Source organism: Gavialis gangeticus, unplaced genomic scaffold, assembly GCF_001723915.1.
Source record: "Gavialis gangeticus isolate Ggan-Ray unplaced genomic scaffold, GavGan_comp1, whole genome shotgun sequence".
In the NCBI taxonomy this organism is placed as follows: domain Eukaryota; kingdom Metazoa; phylum Chordata; order Crocodylia; family Gavialidae; genus Gavialis; species Gavialis gangeticus.
Window position 1 is genome coordinate 48,121,454 of NW_017729029.1, and position 11,861 is coordinate 48,133,314.

General features: G+C 40.6%; 1 protein-coding gene across 3 annotated transcripts in view; it reads left to right on the forward strand.

Moving 5' to 3' along the window:
• COL4A6 (collagen type IV alpha 6 chain) overlaps positions 1–11,861 on the forward strand; it is a 244,931-nt gene that overhangs the window by 176,431 nt on the left and 56,639 nt on the right. For all 3 annotated transcript variants that reach the window (XM_019521549.1, XM_019521550.1, XM_019521552.1), the window contains exons 6-13: positions 2,039–2,155; positions 4,112–4,180; positions 5,348–5,383; positions 6,286–6,348; positions 7,265–7,300; positions 7,517–7,558; positions 8,398–8,490; positions 9,996–10,049. In XM_019521549.1, coding sequence (XP_019377094.1) covers positions 2,039–2,155; positions 4,112–4,180; positions 5,348–5,383; positions 6,286–6,348; positions 7,265–7,300; positions 7,517–7,558; positions 8,398–8,490; positions 9,996–10,049 — 510 coding nt within the window. The remainder of the gene's footprint in view (positions 1–2,038; positions 2,156–4,111; positions 4,181–5,347; positions 5,384–6,285; positions 6,349–7,264; positions 7,301–7,516; positions 7,559–8,397; positions 8,491–9,995; positions 10,050–11,861) is intronic.

The window sequence follows — 11,861 nt, forward strand, 5'->3', positions numbered from 1 at the left end:
AGTGAGAGTAATTGCTCATAATTTTCCAGGCCAAACCAGGTCTCTTAATCACTATTTTAAATCCCCTGAGGAAAAGACTTAATTTACAGCTAGACCCTGGGAGATGCTGGGCATCTGCCATGCTCATTCAAGTAAATGGGAGTTGTAGGTGCTCACCACCTTTCTTGTTCTTTTGTGTATTGCATTTAAAAATAAGAGCAGTCTTGAGCCAGCAAATGTTTCATTACAGTGTGGCAAGTTGACTTAAGATATGTGACTGCCAAGCTGAAGATAAGCAAGTTAGCAGTGGTTAGAGTGTTTTATTGTTGAAAAGATTCTGTGGGCTGGGGTCAGAGAGGTTAGTGTGATATATTTGTAAATGTTGGCAAGTGAGGACTTTTTTGTACCCAAACTTTTTCATGGTTTAAATGAAGTGGTGCAGACCCTCTTGTGGATTTTCCCTCTCTTTCTCATTGGCCTAATCTAAACCAAAAAGTCCTCAAACAGGAGCTTGCTCTTGTTTAACTAAATCAATTTATATTCTTGCTTGTAGTTAATCCAGGATTATTTTCTCTGCAGAACAAGTTTGAGAGTTCTGTTCCTAGCTGTAACACTGAATCACTGTGTATCCTTGGCAGTTTTACTGCTCCCTGCCCCTAGTGTTCTTGTCCATAAGATGAAGATTGTAACTCACATTTTGTAAAGCATTTTGAGATTCTTAGATGAAAGATGCTATGTAAGTGCAAAATTCTTGTTGTATTTGGCATGGACATGTGCTATTGCTTGGATGATGAGAAGCTAGAATGGAAGTGACGTGAATCTCATTTTGTTTTATCCGTCGAGCGTGAAGGATTGTTACTTATCCAATTTTATCCCTGTTCATTTTTCATTTTCCTGATTATGAGTCATAACTTGTTTAATGCTGCATTTTAAAGATAAATATTTGGGATTAATTGAAAATGGCTTTTGGAGTGATTCAAGTCAGGCTGTGGATTCAGACAGCTATCCATCACCACATACTAAGTAAATAGGTTCCACTTCCTGTCTTGTCACAAAATTCTGTCCCTAAGTGGTACAGATTCTCTCCCTGTAGGAAGGGGAAAGCAATGATGAGACCTTGATGCCCAGGTTCTCTGATTGACAGCTCTGCCTGCGTCTGTGTTGACTATGAACCCACTGAAGAAAAAGTAATGAAAGGGTCACACGTTGGTCGTCCTTATACCCGTGTAAATCAGGAGTACACTGAAATGGAGGTAAAGAAGGTAGAGATGCACCTTATAGACTAAGTCAGATAAGGTAATGGCATTAGACCAGCACAAAACTTTTGGGAGATAAGAATTTGACTCAATTTCTTTCTGGTCTGCTTGGTTATTAATTGACCATCACAAATACCATGGGGTTGCATTTTCCCCCCCAAAAGCAGTTGGTTTAATGAGCTTTTCACCTGGTTGAACTGTTCTCCTTAAGCTTTTATGGTATGTTTAACATAAAGATGAATCTTGTTTTGCTTGGATGGCCTAGCTGCAGCATCTGTTGAACTATTAAATGAAGAAAGCAAGGCTGGAAAGGCCAAGGACCTGTATGAACGGAGAACAGATTGGCATGTGGATGCTCGGTATAGTTGGGTCTGTGTCAACCTCACTCCTTTATGTGCTTAATAGTGACATGGGAGCTGGGCCTAATCTGCCCTGGGCTGAGTATCCTGTGTTGTATTATTCATATCCTGCTTGGACCTCCTCAAACCAACATATGCATATACCTCATGAGGCCATCCTATCAGGAGAAAATTTAAACCAATCCAATAAACTAAATTAAAGTTTTGGCAGTTAGGGTCCAAAGTAGATATGTAGAGCTTCCTGCAAAAGTAGTACAGCTTCCCTCGGGCCTGACTTCCTTTCCAGGTTGGAGAAAGTTGACACATGGCTGAACTTGGGTGTGAATCCTGAAGCATTTTCTCTGTCCTTGAATTACCTTGTGTTCTGACTGGCTTTGGGATGATGGAGACAGTATTTCCAATGTAACAAAATGTTTATTGTAATTCTTACTCTCTCTTTTGCAGGGGCACCCTGGTCAGCCAGGACCCAGAGGTCTACCTGGCCTTGATGGCTGTAATGGCACTATTGGGAGTCCTGGTGTGCGTGGGGAGGATGGACTTCATGGTATACAGGGGCCACCTGTACGTTCTCAATGTTCTCTAGTCACTAAACCAAATATTATGTCCCTTGTGGTTGACTGACAAAGGAACTCATGAATCCTGAGTTCCTCTAGTGATGTGGAAAATCAGTGTTGTTTTCTGGATAAATATTTGTTTTAATGGGGAGAATAAATATTAACTTTAGAGGATATATTGCATTTCCTGTGTTGCTATATCAGGTTACGCTGTCAGTCGCTGCCAAAGTTCACACTGACATAAAGGCGACCTGGGTCTAGGCCTTAAGTGCCTAATTCTGTGATGGGCCTCTGATTCAAGGAAGAAATTAAGTACCTGCTTAATTGCTAACAAGTCCTTGAGCCCTATTGAAGTTAATGGAATTTAATCACATGCTTGAGCACTTCCTGAATATGGACACTTTTCTGACCTGGGCCCTAAATCCCAAAGGAAGGTCTCAAGCCTCAAAATATGTAGCAGTTAGCAAGTTGAGCTGATTGTAATGGCACAGCCCCGTTACCCTTGATATGTCTTATAAGGAATGGCAGAGAACAGTTTTGTGCAATATGTCACAGAATATGTTTCACTGATACCATTTTTACTAGTTTCTTCTAAAAGGAAATGTAGTGAAATTTCAGATTAATATTTGAATTGGATATTAACTTCAGATTGACTAGAATAATTCCACTTAATTCCTGAACAGGATCTCTAGTCTGGCTATGTTGACTGTAGTGATACTGTTGGGAATACAATCATGCATTAAGCAAATCCACGTTAATCTACATTTACTAAACAGTGTCATGACTGAAAAAGACTAAGGGTTTAAATTTTCCAAAGCACCAAAATCTCATTGGAAGAACATGGGATGTAGGTTCCAAAATGTTTGAAAATTGGACTGACTTAGTATTCAGGGCCAGATCCTCAAAGGTATTGAACTGCTTACCTTTTATTTAGGCTTTTGATTTATTATTGATTCTTTTAGGGATCTGGTTATTAGGCACTTTTAAACATTTTATCCTTAATTTTTAAATAAACATGTATGGGATCATTTTTATACTGTGCAGTACCATAGACACAGAATAATTGTGTACTCGTACCTAGAGCATGATCTTGCAACTGTTGCTGAAATAGGTCATTTTAAATTTAGTGGAGGTGAGTTGCATGGTTGTGTGGAGATAGAGAAAACTGTACAATCAACAGATACGTATAAAACTATTCATTTTGTCAATGAATCATGCAGCAAATCTATAAGTATGTCAAAACCTGAAGCTCTTATGACATTTAAACTATCTAAGCAATAGGATCAAATTTTTAGCAGTACTTTCTAGAGCAGCCAATTTATTCATGCCTATCTTCAGCCAGGAGAAATGTTCAGATGAGTACTCTTCCTTCAAGTTGCCCATTAAAATGAAATCACCTAAAGTAAACCAGATGGAGTGATGATGAAGAAAGTTGAAGATGGTGATTCTAGAGTTAGCACAAATTCATCTGAGTTGTTACTGTCATTTCTTTAGTGGAATTAAATCAGGGATAAGTTTTGTTACAGAATGATGAGTAAGTCTAAATTGAATTCAGTGGTGATTGGCTCAACTCGTAACAGAGCTGAAAAGTGTATTAATAAAGTTAAACAATAAAAAGCAGAAAGTGTAAGGGTTATTTTGAAGGCTCAAAGTAAGAGGAAAACCTAATGTAAATAGGAGAGCTCCAAATAAAATGTTTGTGTACAGTGACTGTCAGAGCATAAAGATTTCTTATCCAAAGGCAAATATAGAGAGGCAGAGCCTTAGTTGGGTATGAATTGCCATAGCTCTATAACTTCAACAGAGTGACAATGATGTTTCAGTGGAGTTATGCCAGCTTGCATCAGATGAGGCTCTGTCCCAAAGTATTGGGCTGAATAGCATTTTTTTTAAATGTTCGTGTCTTTCCAGACGTACATGAAAAATTGTTTTTATTTATTCCCTTTAAAAAAAAATGAAACAGGGCCACCCTGGTCTAAAAGGTGCAAAAGGAGAACCTGCTTATGCTCAAGGTGGCCGTAAAGGAATGAAGGTAAGAATAGTCACATTACAGCAGGAGAAACTTCCATGAAACCCTATCCCATACAGTTATCAGACCACTGGCCTGACGCCTCTATATCAGTTCCAGTGCCAGCAAGAACAACCATCTCAAACTCTGAACAAAGTGTCTCTTACAGATTTGTCCTGCTTTCTGTGGAATAGACTCAGGGTCTTCCATTAAAGATGTAACAGAGAAGAGACCTTTCTTGGTGTCCACACCAGTGGTCTGTCCTGGGTCCCATACATTTAGTATCTTAATTAACAGCTTGGAGGTTGGAGTAGATGCACCATTAGCAATTTAAGTGATGACTCCGGCTGGGTGGGGTAACAAGCACTTCAGAGAAAAGATTAAGAGGCAAAATTATCTTGATTGGGAAAAAATGGTCTGACATAAATCAGACAAAATTCAATAAGGAAAAGTGCAGAATATTACACTTAGGAGTAAGCAATCAAATGTGCACATGCAAAACGAGGAACAGCTGGATAGGCTGCTTTTAAAAGAACTAGGAGGTTATAGTGGCCCACACACTAAATAGGAATATACTGTAATAGCTACAAAAAAGTCCTAATGGTCCATTCAGTTGTATTAACAGCTGTGATGTGTGCTTTGCACAGGGAGCGATTCTTCCACTGTATTCAACATTGGTGAGACCTCCCCTGGAGTATTGTGTCCAGTTTTGGGGTACTGCATTTCAAAAAAGATATATGCTATTTAGAAAGAGTTCAGAGGAACAGCAACAACTTAGAGGTGTAGATTGTAGAAAATATGACAAGTAAGGAAATGTTGGAAGAACTGGGATTATGTAGTTTGGAGAAGAAAAGCCCGAAGTGGGATTTAATAAGTCTTCAAATATAAAAGATTAATGAGCCTAAATTACAACAAGAGAGATTTATGTTAGGCATTAGGGAAGAAGTTTCCATTTATGAGGGTAGTGGAATATATTTACATAACTTACAAAATATAGTATTGTATTCTTTGTAATCCCACATATGTAGATTCTCTTTGCTCAGATGTAAATAACTACAGCTGTCATTCCTCATGGATTCCTCCAATGTCCGATTTAGGCACAACTATCCCAAATGTCTTTCTAATTGCATTTGATCTAATGTGTGAACTGTAAACATATATATTGTCATTGTAATTTATTTTTAATTTTAGGGTGAAAATGGTCTTCCTGGATTAGATGGGATTTCTGTAAGATACTGAATTTAATTTTTTTGGAATTGTGATTCTATGAGTATTACATAGCAGCATAATGTAATGATATTTTATCTCAGTTCCCTCCTGTTAGTAACTTTTTCCATTAATTGTCATGGGTCCATTTTTCCACTCAGTAAAGCCAGATTCTGAGAAGCAAGTGTCAGTCTTAATAAAATCCATCAGTTTCAGTAGATTCACACTATGGTAAAGGCAATGAGATTTTGGCCATCACTGACTCAGTTTTATATTTAAACCAGACTTTCTTCTAATACTAAATTCTGGAACTAGGATTTTCCAGATAAACGAACACCATGATTTCAAATGCATTGCTGTATATTTTAAATTGGGACATACTGTCAAAGGATTTGGCCTCTATTTTTTGAGACTCACCCTCCAAATTCCTTTATATTCTGTTGTTCTTTTAGCTCCTCTTCCTTTCTTCTTCAGTTATTATTCTGTTACTGAGAAGTTTCAAGGGACTCTGTCAAACAGCATTTGCCTTTGAATTTACATTTTATAAAAACAAGTCTTTATACAAACTTGGTGTTAAAGGAATTTTTTTAACATGTTACTATGTCACATGCCCCTAACATTTTTGGAAGGGAAGTTACAAAGTAGTGGTTCAGTGCCCTTTTAAAGATACTCATCATCTTGCCTAAGGTACTGACAACCCTGTATGATGGAGCTCAGAGACTGACAAAGAAAATGCATAGGCTTGGGGGAAGAGGTTGGGGTTGGTTTTTTCGGTTAATAACTAGCAACTAGCCTTTAAATTATTTTCTTGTGTCTATAATTACTTGGGGCCATACTGATCATAACGGCCACAACTGGATAAGCAGGATTTAGGAGATGAAGTGTTATGTTTTTTAATATACATCCTGAAACTTCTTTTGTAGGGTCCAAAAGGTTTGCCAGGCCCAGCAGGTTCTGCAGGATCTATAGGATTGCCAGGCTTGCAGGTAAGGAGGCCTTAACCATGGAATTTAACGTTGCCAATAACACTGTGCAAAGCACAGGTTGTTTTACATGATTGCCTGTGTTTATGTCCCTAAAATGGTTTATTTTGAAAACCTTTGCCAAAATGGTGGTTTGGCTACAAAAACTTCAGAGCTCTGAAAGCCATGGCCTTGGAAAATCTATTAGAAACAAGAATGGTGTCAAATTTGCAATGAAAGGATTTCAAACTCCTTGTTTTGGTGAACCTATGTGAAATAGGTTGGCAGACTCTTATGTGAAATCCAGTATTGGAATCATTGTGAAGGTTTGGTCACGTAAGTACAAACTAGTCAGACAGCATGATGTTATGCGTAATGTTTGGGTCTTTTGGATCTGCTGTAAAGAAAAAAATGAATGTTGGTATAGAAGGGATTGCAAAGGAGTACAGGTATTTGTACACTGAAAATACTTTGGAATTCCACGTTTAAGGGAAGCAGTGCTGTGTGGAATGGTTGATGCAGTTGTTACCAGTGATAACAGAACTGAGTGTTAAGACTTTCTGCAAACACTTTCATGTCTTGTGTACATTACAGTTTAGAGTGGCTCCTGTTCTTGGTAATAAAATGGAATATGGGCATGTTTGTGGATTCAGGGCGTAAGTTATCAAAGAAAATCCCATGACAGTGGTTCATTCATAAAACTGCAAGAAGGTTTCAGTTTTACTTGCATGAAAATTCACTAACCCTAAAACATTTTTATTATCTTTATGAAAAGATTAAAATCTTGGGCCTTGGTTCTGATCACATTTTTAATTTTAACTTATCAAAATGGCAGAGGGATTTGTTGAGCAGTACTGGGTGTTGTGTTAAAAACCCAGGCTTTGTTCATGTTGTTTGCCTCTAAACTCAAGTTAATAATGAAAACCTTGTTCACATGTAGGGTCCACTGGGTCCACCAGGGCTACCAGGGCCAAAAGTAAGTATCTTCCCTTCATCCAATTTATTTTATTTTTTTAAATCATTGGACAAAAAGCATTGGGCTAGGATTTAACAAAATGTAACACAAGCCATGTGACCAAGTGCCGTTGAAGTCACATGCCAAAGCATTTACTGAATCGTTATCCCATGTGGTGGGGATGCTGCTGCTATCGTTGTTATTTTTTTAATAAATTGGTCATTCCTTTTTCCTCAGGGTAACATGGGATTAGGTTTCCAGGGGGAGAAAGGAGAAAAGGTAAGTGGAACTGATTCTCTTTTAGAGAAAGCTAATAAATAAATCCCCTAACACTACATGAGCATGCTAGAAGTGTTTTGTACCTGAACTCTCACATCTGGCCTCCAGAAGTTGTTTAGGTATTACTGTTTTCTTCCTATGTAACAGTGCAAGATAAGTCACTTCATGAGGATTTTGCCCATTTGTTATTCCTCATAACCCAAATACAGCTCTAGTTGCGGTTATGGGAGGATTTGTGTGGGTGGAAAAAAGGAAAGAAACTCTCATTTCAATAGCTGTCTCCGGTGTCCCTGGGACTTTTGAGAAGTTCTCCAACTTCTGCCCCTATTGAAGTCCTTGCCAAGTACTTTTGAAGATCCCACCCAAACTGGTCAGTTGTCAAGAAATATAAGAGGTTATTTTAAGACTGGACATTTCCTGTCCTTCCAAAAATGTCTTTTCACGTTGTCTATTTCTTGCTATTTTGTGTCAATTACACATCAGCCTTTCTACTTGGCTCTTGCCTTTCTCCCATTTATGTTGCTCTGTTTTGTATTTGGCTTCAAGACCTTGGTGGAATATTTTTCCTTTGCTTGGTAACTGGCCTATTTTTCTTTCTATCCTTCCTCTTCTCCCCCTTCCCTTACAATCCAACTGGTTTAATGCACTGCATTATGTTTGTGTTAATTTTCAGTCCTTATTAGTTTTCATGGCTGAATTCCTACAGCAGTCTTCTGGTTTAAAGTATTTTGTGTTGCATGTGAAGGTGGTGATTTGAATGGATTTCTGTGACTCAGGGGCCACTTACAGTAGATCTAAGATGTTTCACTTGTATTACTACCTTCCTCTTTTGCCAACAGGGAGATGTAGGGCTGCCTGGTCCTCCAGGCCCCCCACCATCCACTGGTATCCTAGAGTTCATGGGATTTCCTAAAGGCAAACAAGGGGATCAGGTTTGTAAATACAGCCAAGCTAGAAACAATTCAGAATTCCCTCCTTTCCTTTTCTGTTAATGCTGAGTGAGGCAGATAGATAAGCCTTGAGCTGATAAAGTCCTAAGTGGATTGGTTCACAATGATGCATGCAAACTGAACCACATGGATTAGGGTTGGTTTTTTTTGGTGGGGAGGGAATAAAAATGAAATACCCCTGCAGCTATGATTGGAAGGTGAAATTAGGGGAGCTTCCAAAAAAGGAACATTTCTCTTTGGGTTGCACAGCTTTTCGTACTCCCCTTAGTCTCCAGCAAGCTCTGGATCTCAGTGAGGAAAGATTCTTCAACTTGCTTATAATTCTCTATGGAAACAAAGTACCTCTGCCTCAGAACAACCAGCTGTCTGTTTTCTAAACATTTGATCTGATCCAATTTCTGTTGAAGTGAAGGGAGATATTCCTTAAGACTTGAGTGGTCTAGTGTAAGCAATAGTTGTAGCAGTTTCTTTACTAATTGGCTCTATTTGCTGTGAGCTGAGAAACATATTGTTGGTAACATACAATTTAAGGTCTTTTTTTTCTCGGGAAAGGGAAAGACAGCCACAGGCCTTTCTCTTCTGAGAGTGTTCAGAATTGTAAATTATAGGTTATAAATCTGGTGTGAAAATTAAATTAAATGTAGTGACTCTTTCTCAGTCCTTTCCTCCTCTTTTTTTTAATGGCAGTTCTGTAGGCAGGGAAGGCAAACTGATGTCCAATTGTGCAGGTCTGTAAATGATTCACTGAGCTAAGTTCACTTCTTGCCTGGTAAAAGGAAGAAGATAGAAACCTGATGGATAAATGGTTTTGCTCAAGTATTTAAATTGCACTTGATGCCTCACTGCAATACAGTGTGTATTAAGTTTCCCAGAAGGTGGAACATTTAAGTTAGTCATACCCAAGATTCAAAGTGCTAGTCAAACATTCGAAGTGAAGAACTACAGCTCATTTCTGCTGGATCTGTGAACTGTGAAACCAGGTTAACCCAAGCAGAAATCCAAATACTTTAGGAAAATAAGGAAAGAAGAGTGAAGTATCTTCTGGTTTTGCTATGATGCAGACTGGTTAGAAATAATCAGATGTGCTTGCTTGTGTTATCCCAGGCACTTATGGACTTACTTATTTCGCTATCCAGTATTTCTACAGATTCAAAATATCGGGGGTTAATGAGATCATCTTTACTCAGCCTGCCATCCTGCATGTTGTTTTAGGGCTGCAAGATTTGATCCTTGCGTACGCTGGTTTTAGGCCTGGTTCTGTTATTGTCTTCAGCCATAAATGAGAGAGCACTTTGCGGTATTGGCCATCAGCTTTTAATTGGCCTTCCCGGTGTGGCATGGATGTTATAACATTTCACAGGAGTTGGGGTGTTGGATAATTATAGAAGGTGCAAAAAAATTGAAAATTGCTTTCAAGGATTGGAGCAAGACTCTTTTTTCACTGTCATCCCCTCTTATGACTCTCACTCTCATTTCATTCTTGGCAGGGTGAGCCAGGCCCAAAAGGATTCCCTGGGATTATAGGACTGCCTGGCCTGCCGGTAAGGTTGAACATCTGGGGAAAAAACAAAGTCTTAATAAATTCCACTGGGAGTTTAAGCATTTCAGTGCTTTTGAATACCTGCTTGGTGCTTATCTGCATCCTTAAACACCAATAGGCTTGTAAATCTGACCCAAAATCTTTCAGGATTTGTCCCCAGAGTGGAAATTTGTCTAGCTACTCCTCCTCTGATAGTTGTGAGATAATGGCGCTGGTCCACTATGACTATTGCAAAGCCTGTTTTCATTTTGTTGCTTGATCTGCAGTTTCTCCAGTTTCTGTAGATAAATTAATTCACTTCACAGAGTGCAGATTTTCATGCGATCTCGTCCCTGAAACTGCTCTACAGCCATGTCATAACACACGTGCGTGGCTGCAGAGCATTTTTTAAATGGCCAATCCTGTGAAAAAGTAACCTTTGTTCAATCAGGTAATAAATGAAGGCACTCTAAATTAGAGCGCCTTAGGCTGGGGCATGCAAAATACAGCCTGCGGGCCAGATCCAGCCTGCCAGGCAACTTCATCTGGCCTGCAGCGCCTACTTCCAGCAGCGTCCCAGCAGCTGCAAATGGCAGTAAGGAGTGGGGATGGCAGCTGGGTCCATTGTGCAGGGCTTCACCCCAGTGGCGCATGAATGCTGGGAGCTGCATGCATGCCATAGGGAATCATGTGCAATAGAGGCAGGCGAGTCTGGCTCAGCTCCTTGCCACCACGCGCAGGTCCCGGAACTGGCTGGAGCCACGTGCTGCCAGGCGGCAGTGCCTCCCCCGGCCACAAGCACCTCAAGGGGCTGCCACCTGCTGCTGCCACGGGGGGGGGGAAGTGAATGGGGGAGGTACATACACACCCCACACCCTTCCCCCACAACCTCCCACATATGCACCTGCAACATCCCCTATGCCTCCCCACACACATAGCCACACATCCCACTATACACACCCACCCCCAACCACACTGCACACACAATATACAAGAGTAAGACCTGTACTTTTGAGCTATTATGCACTCACCTCTATATACACTATGCAAACACAAATCATGACAAAAATATTTTTTGAAATAAAATTGATATATGTTGTAGTAGATGTTTGAATTTTAGTGTATGATTTGGGTTGATTTTTTTTTTTTTTTATTCCAACATGGGAACCCCCCCCTCCCAAAAAGGAATACTTCCTGGGGACAAGGAGAGGGACTACCAGTGGCAAAGGTTAGGGTATAAGACTTCCAGTCCCAAGATGGCATAGGCGAAACGTAGCAGGAACTCAGGGGGTACATGCCCCCCCACCGAGATTGCCTGCTGCTGAAGGTGCCACCAGCTTCTGCGGGCAGTTGCCGCTCACACCCACTCACCTTGCTCTCAATGTGGCTGGTGGTATCTCCTGGTGGTTCCCATTCACCCTGCCGCCAACACGGTGGCTGTGGGCTGTCGCCACTCACTGCTGCTGACATGGATGCCAGTGGCTGCGTGCAGTCCCTGCTCATTGCCATGCTGCCCCCCCAGTCTCGGGAGGCATCAGTCATTTATGCAAGATGGTGACCAAAGGGTGGGGCACCTGCCAAGGGGCAGGGCTACCTTTGCCACCCTCATCAGCTCACCAAAACTCATTAAGCAGCCCATGACCTGAAATAATTGCACACTCCTGGCCTTAGGGAACTTGTATACAGTCCCCTCGGAGGGTTACCTGTCATGCCCCTGGTTTGCCATAGGGAGGAGGTAGAGAGTCTTCATCCTGTACAGCCAGGGAAGGAAGGAGAGTATGGCCATCAGGGGTAGGGGGGACCCTGGCCATCATTGCCACCCCTGGAGAGGGGA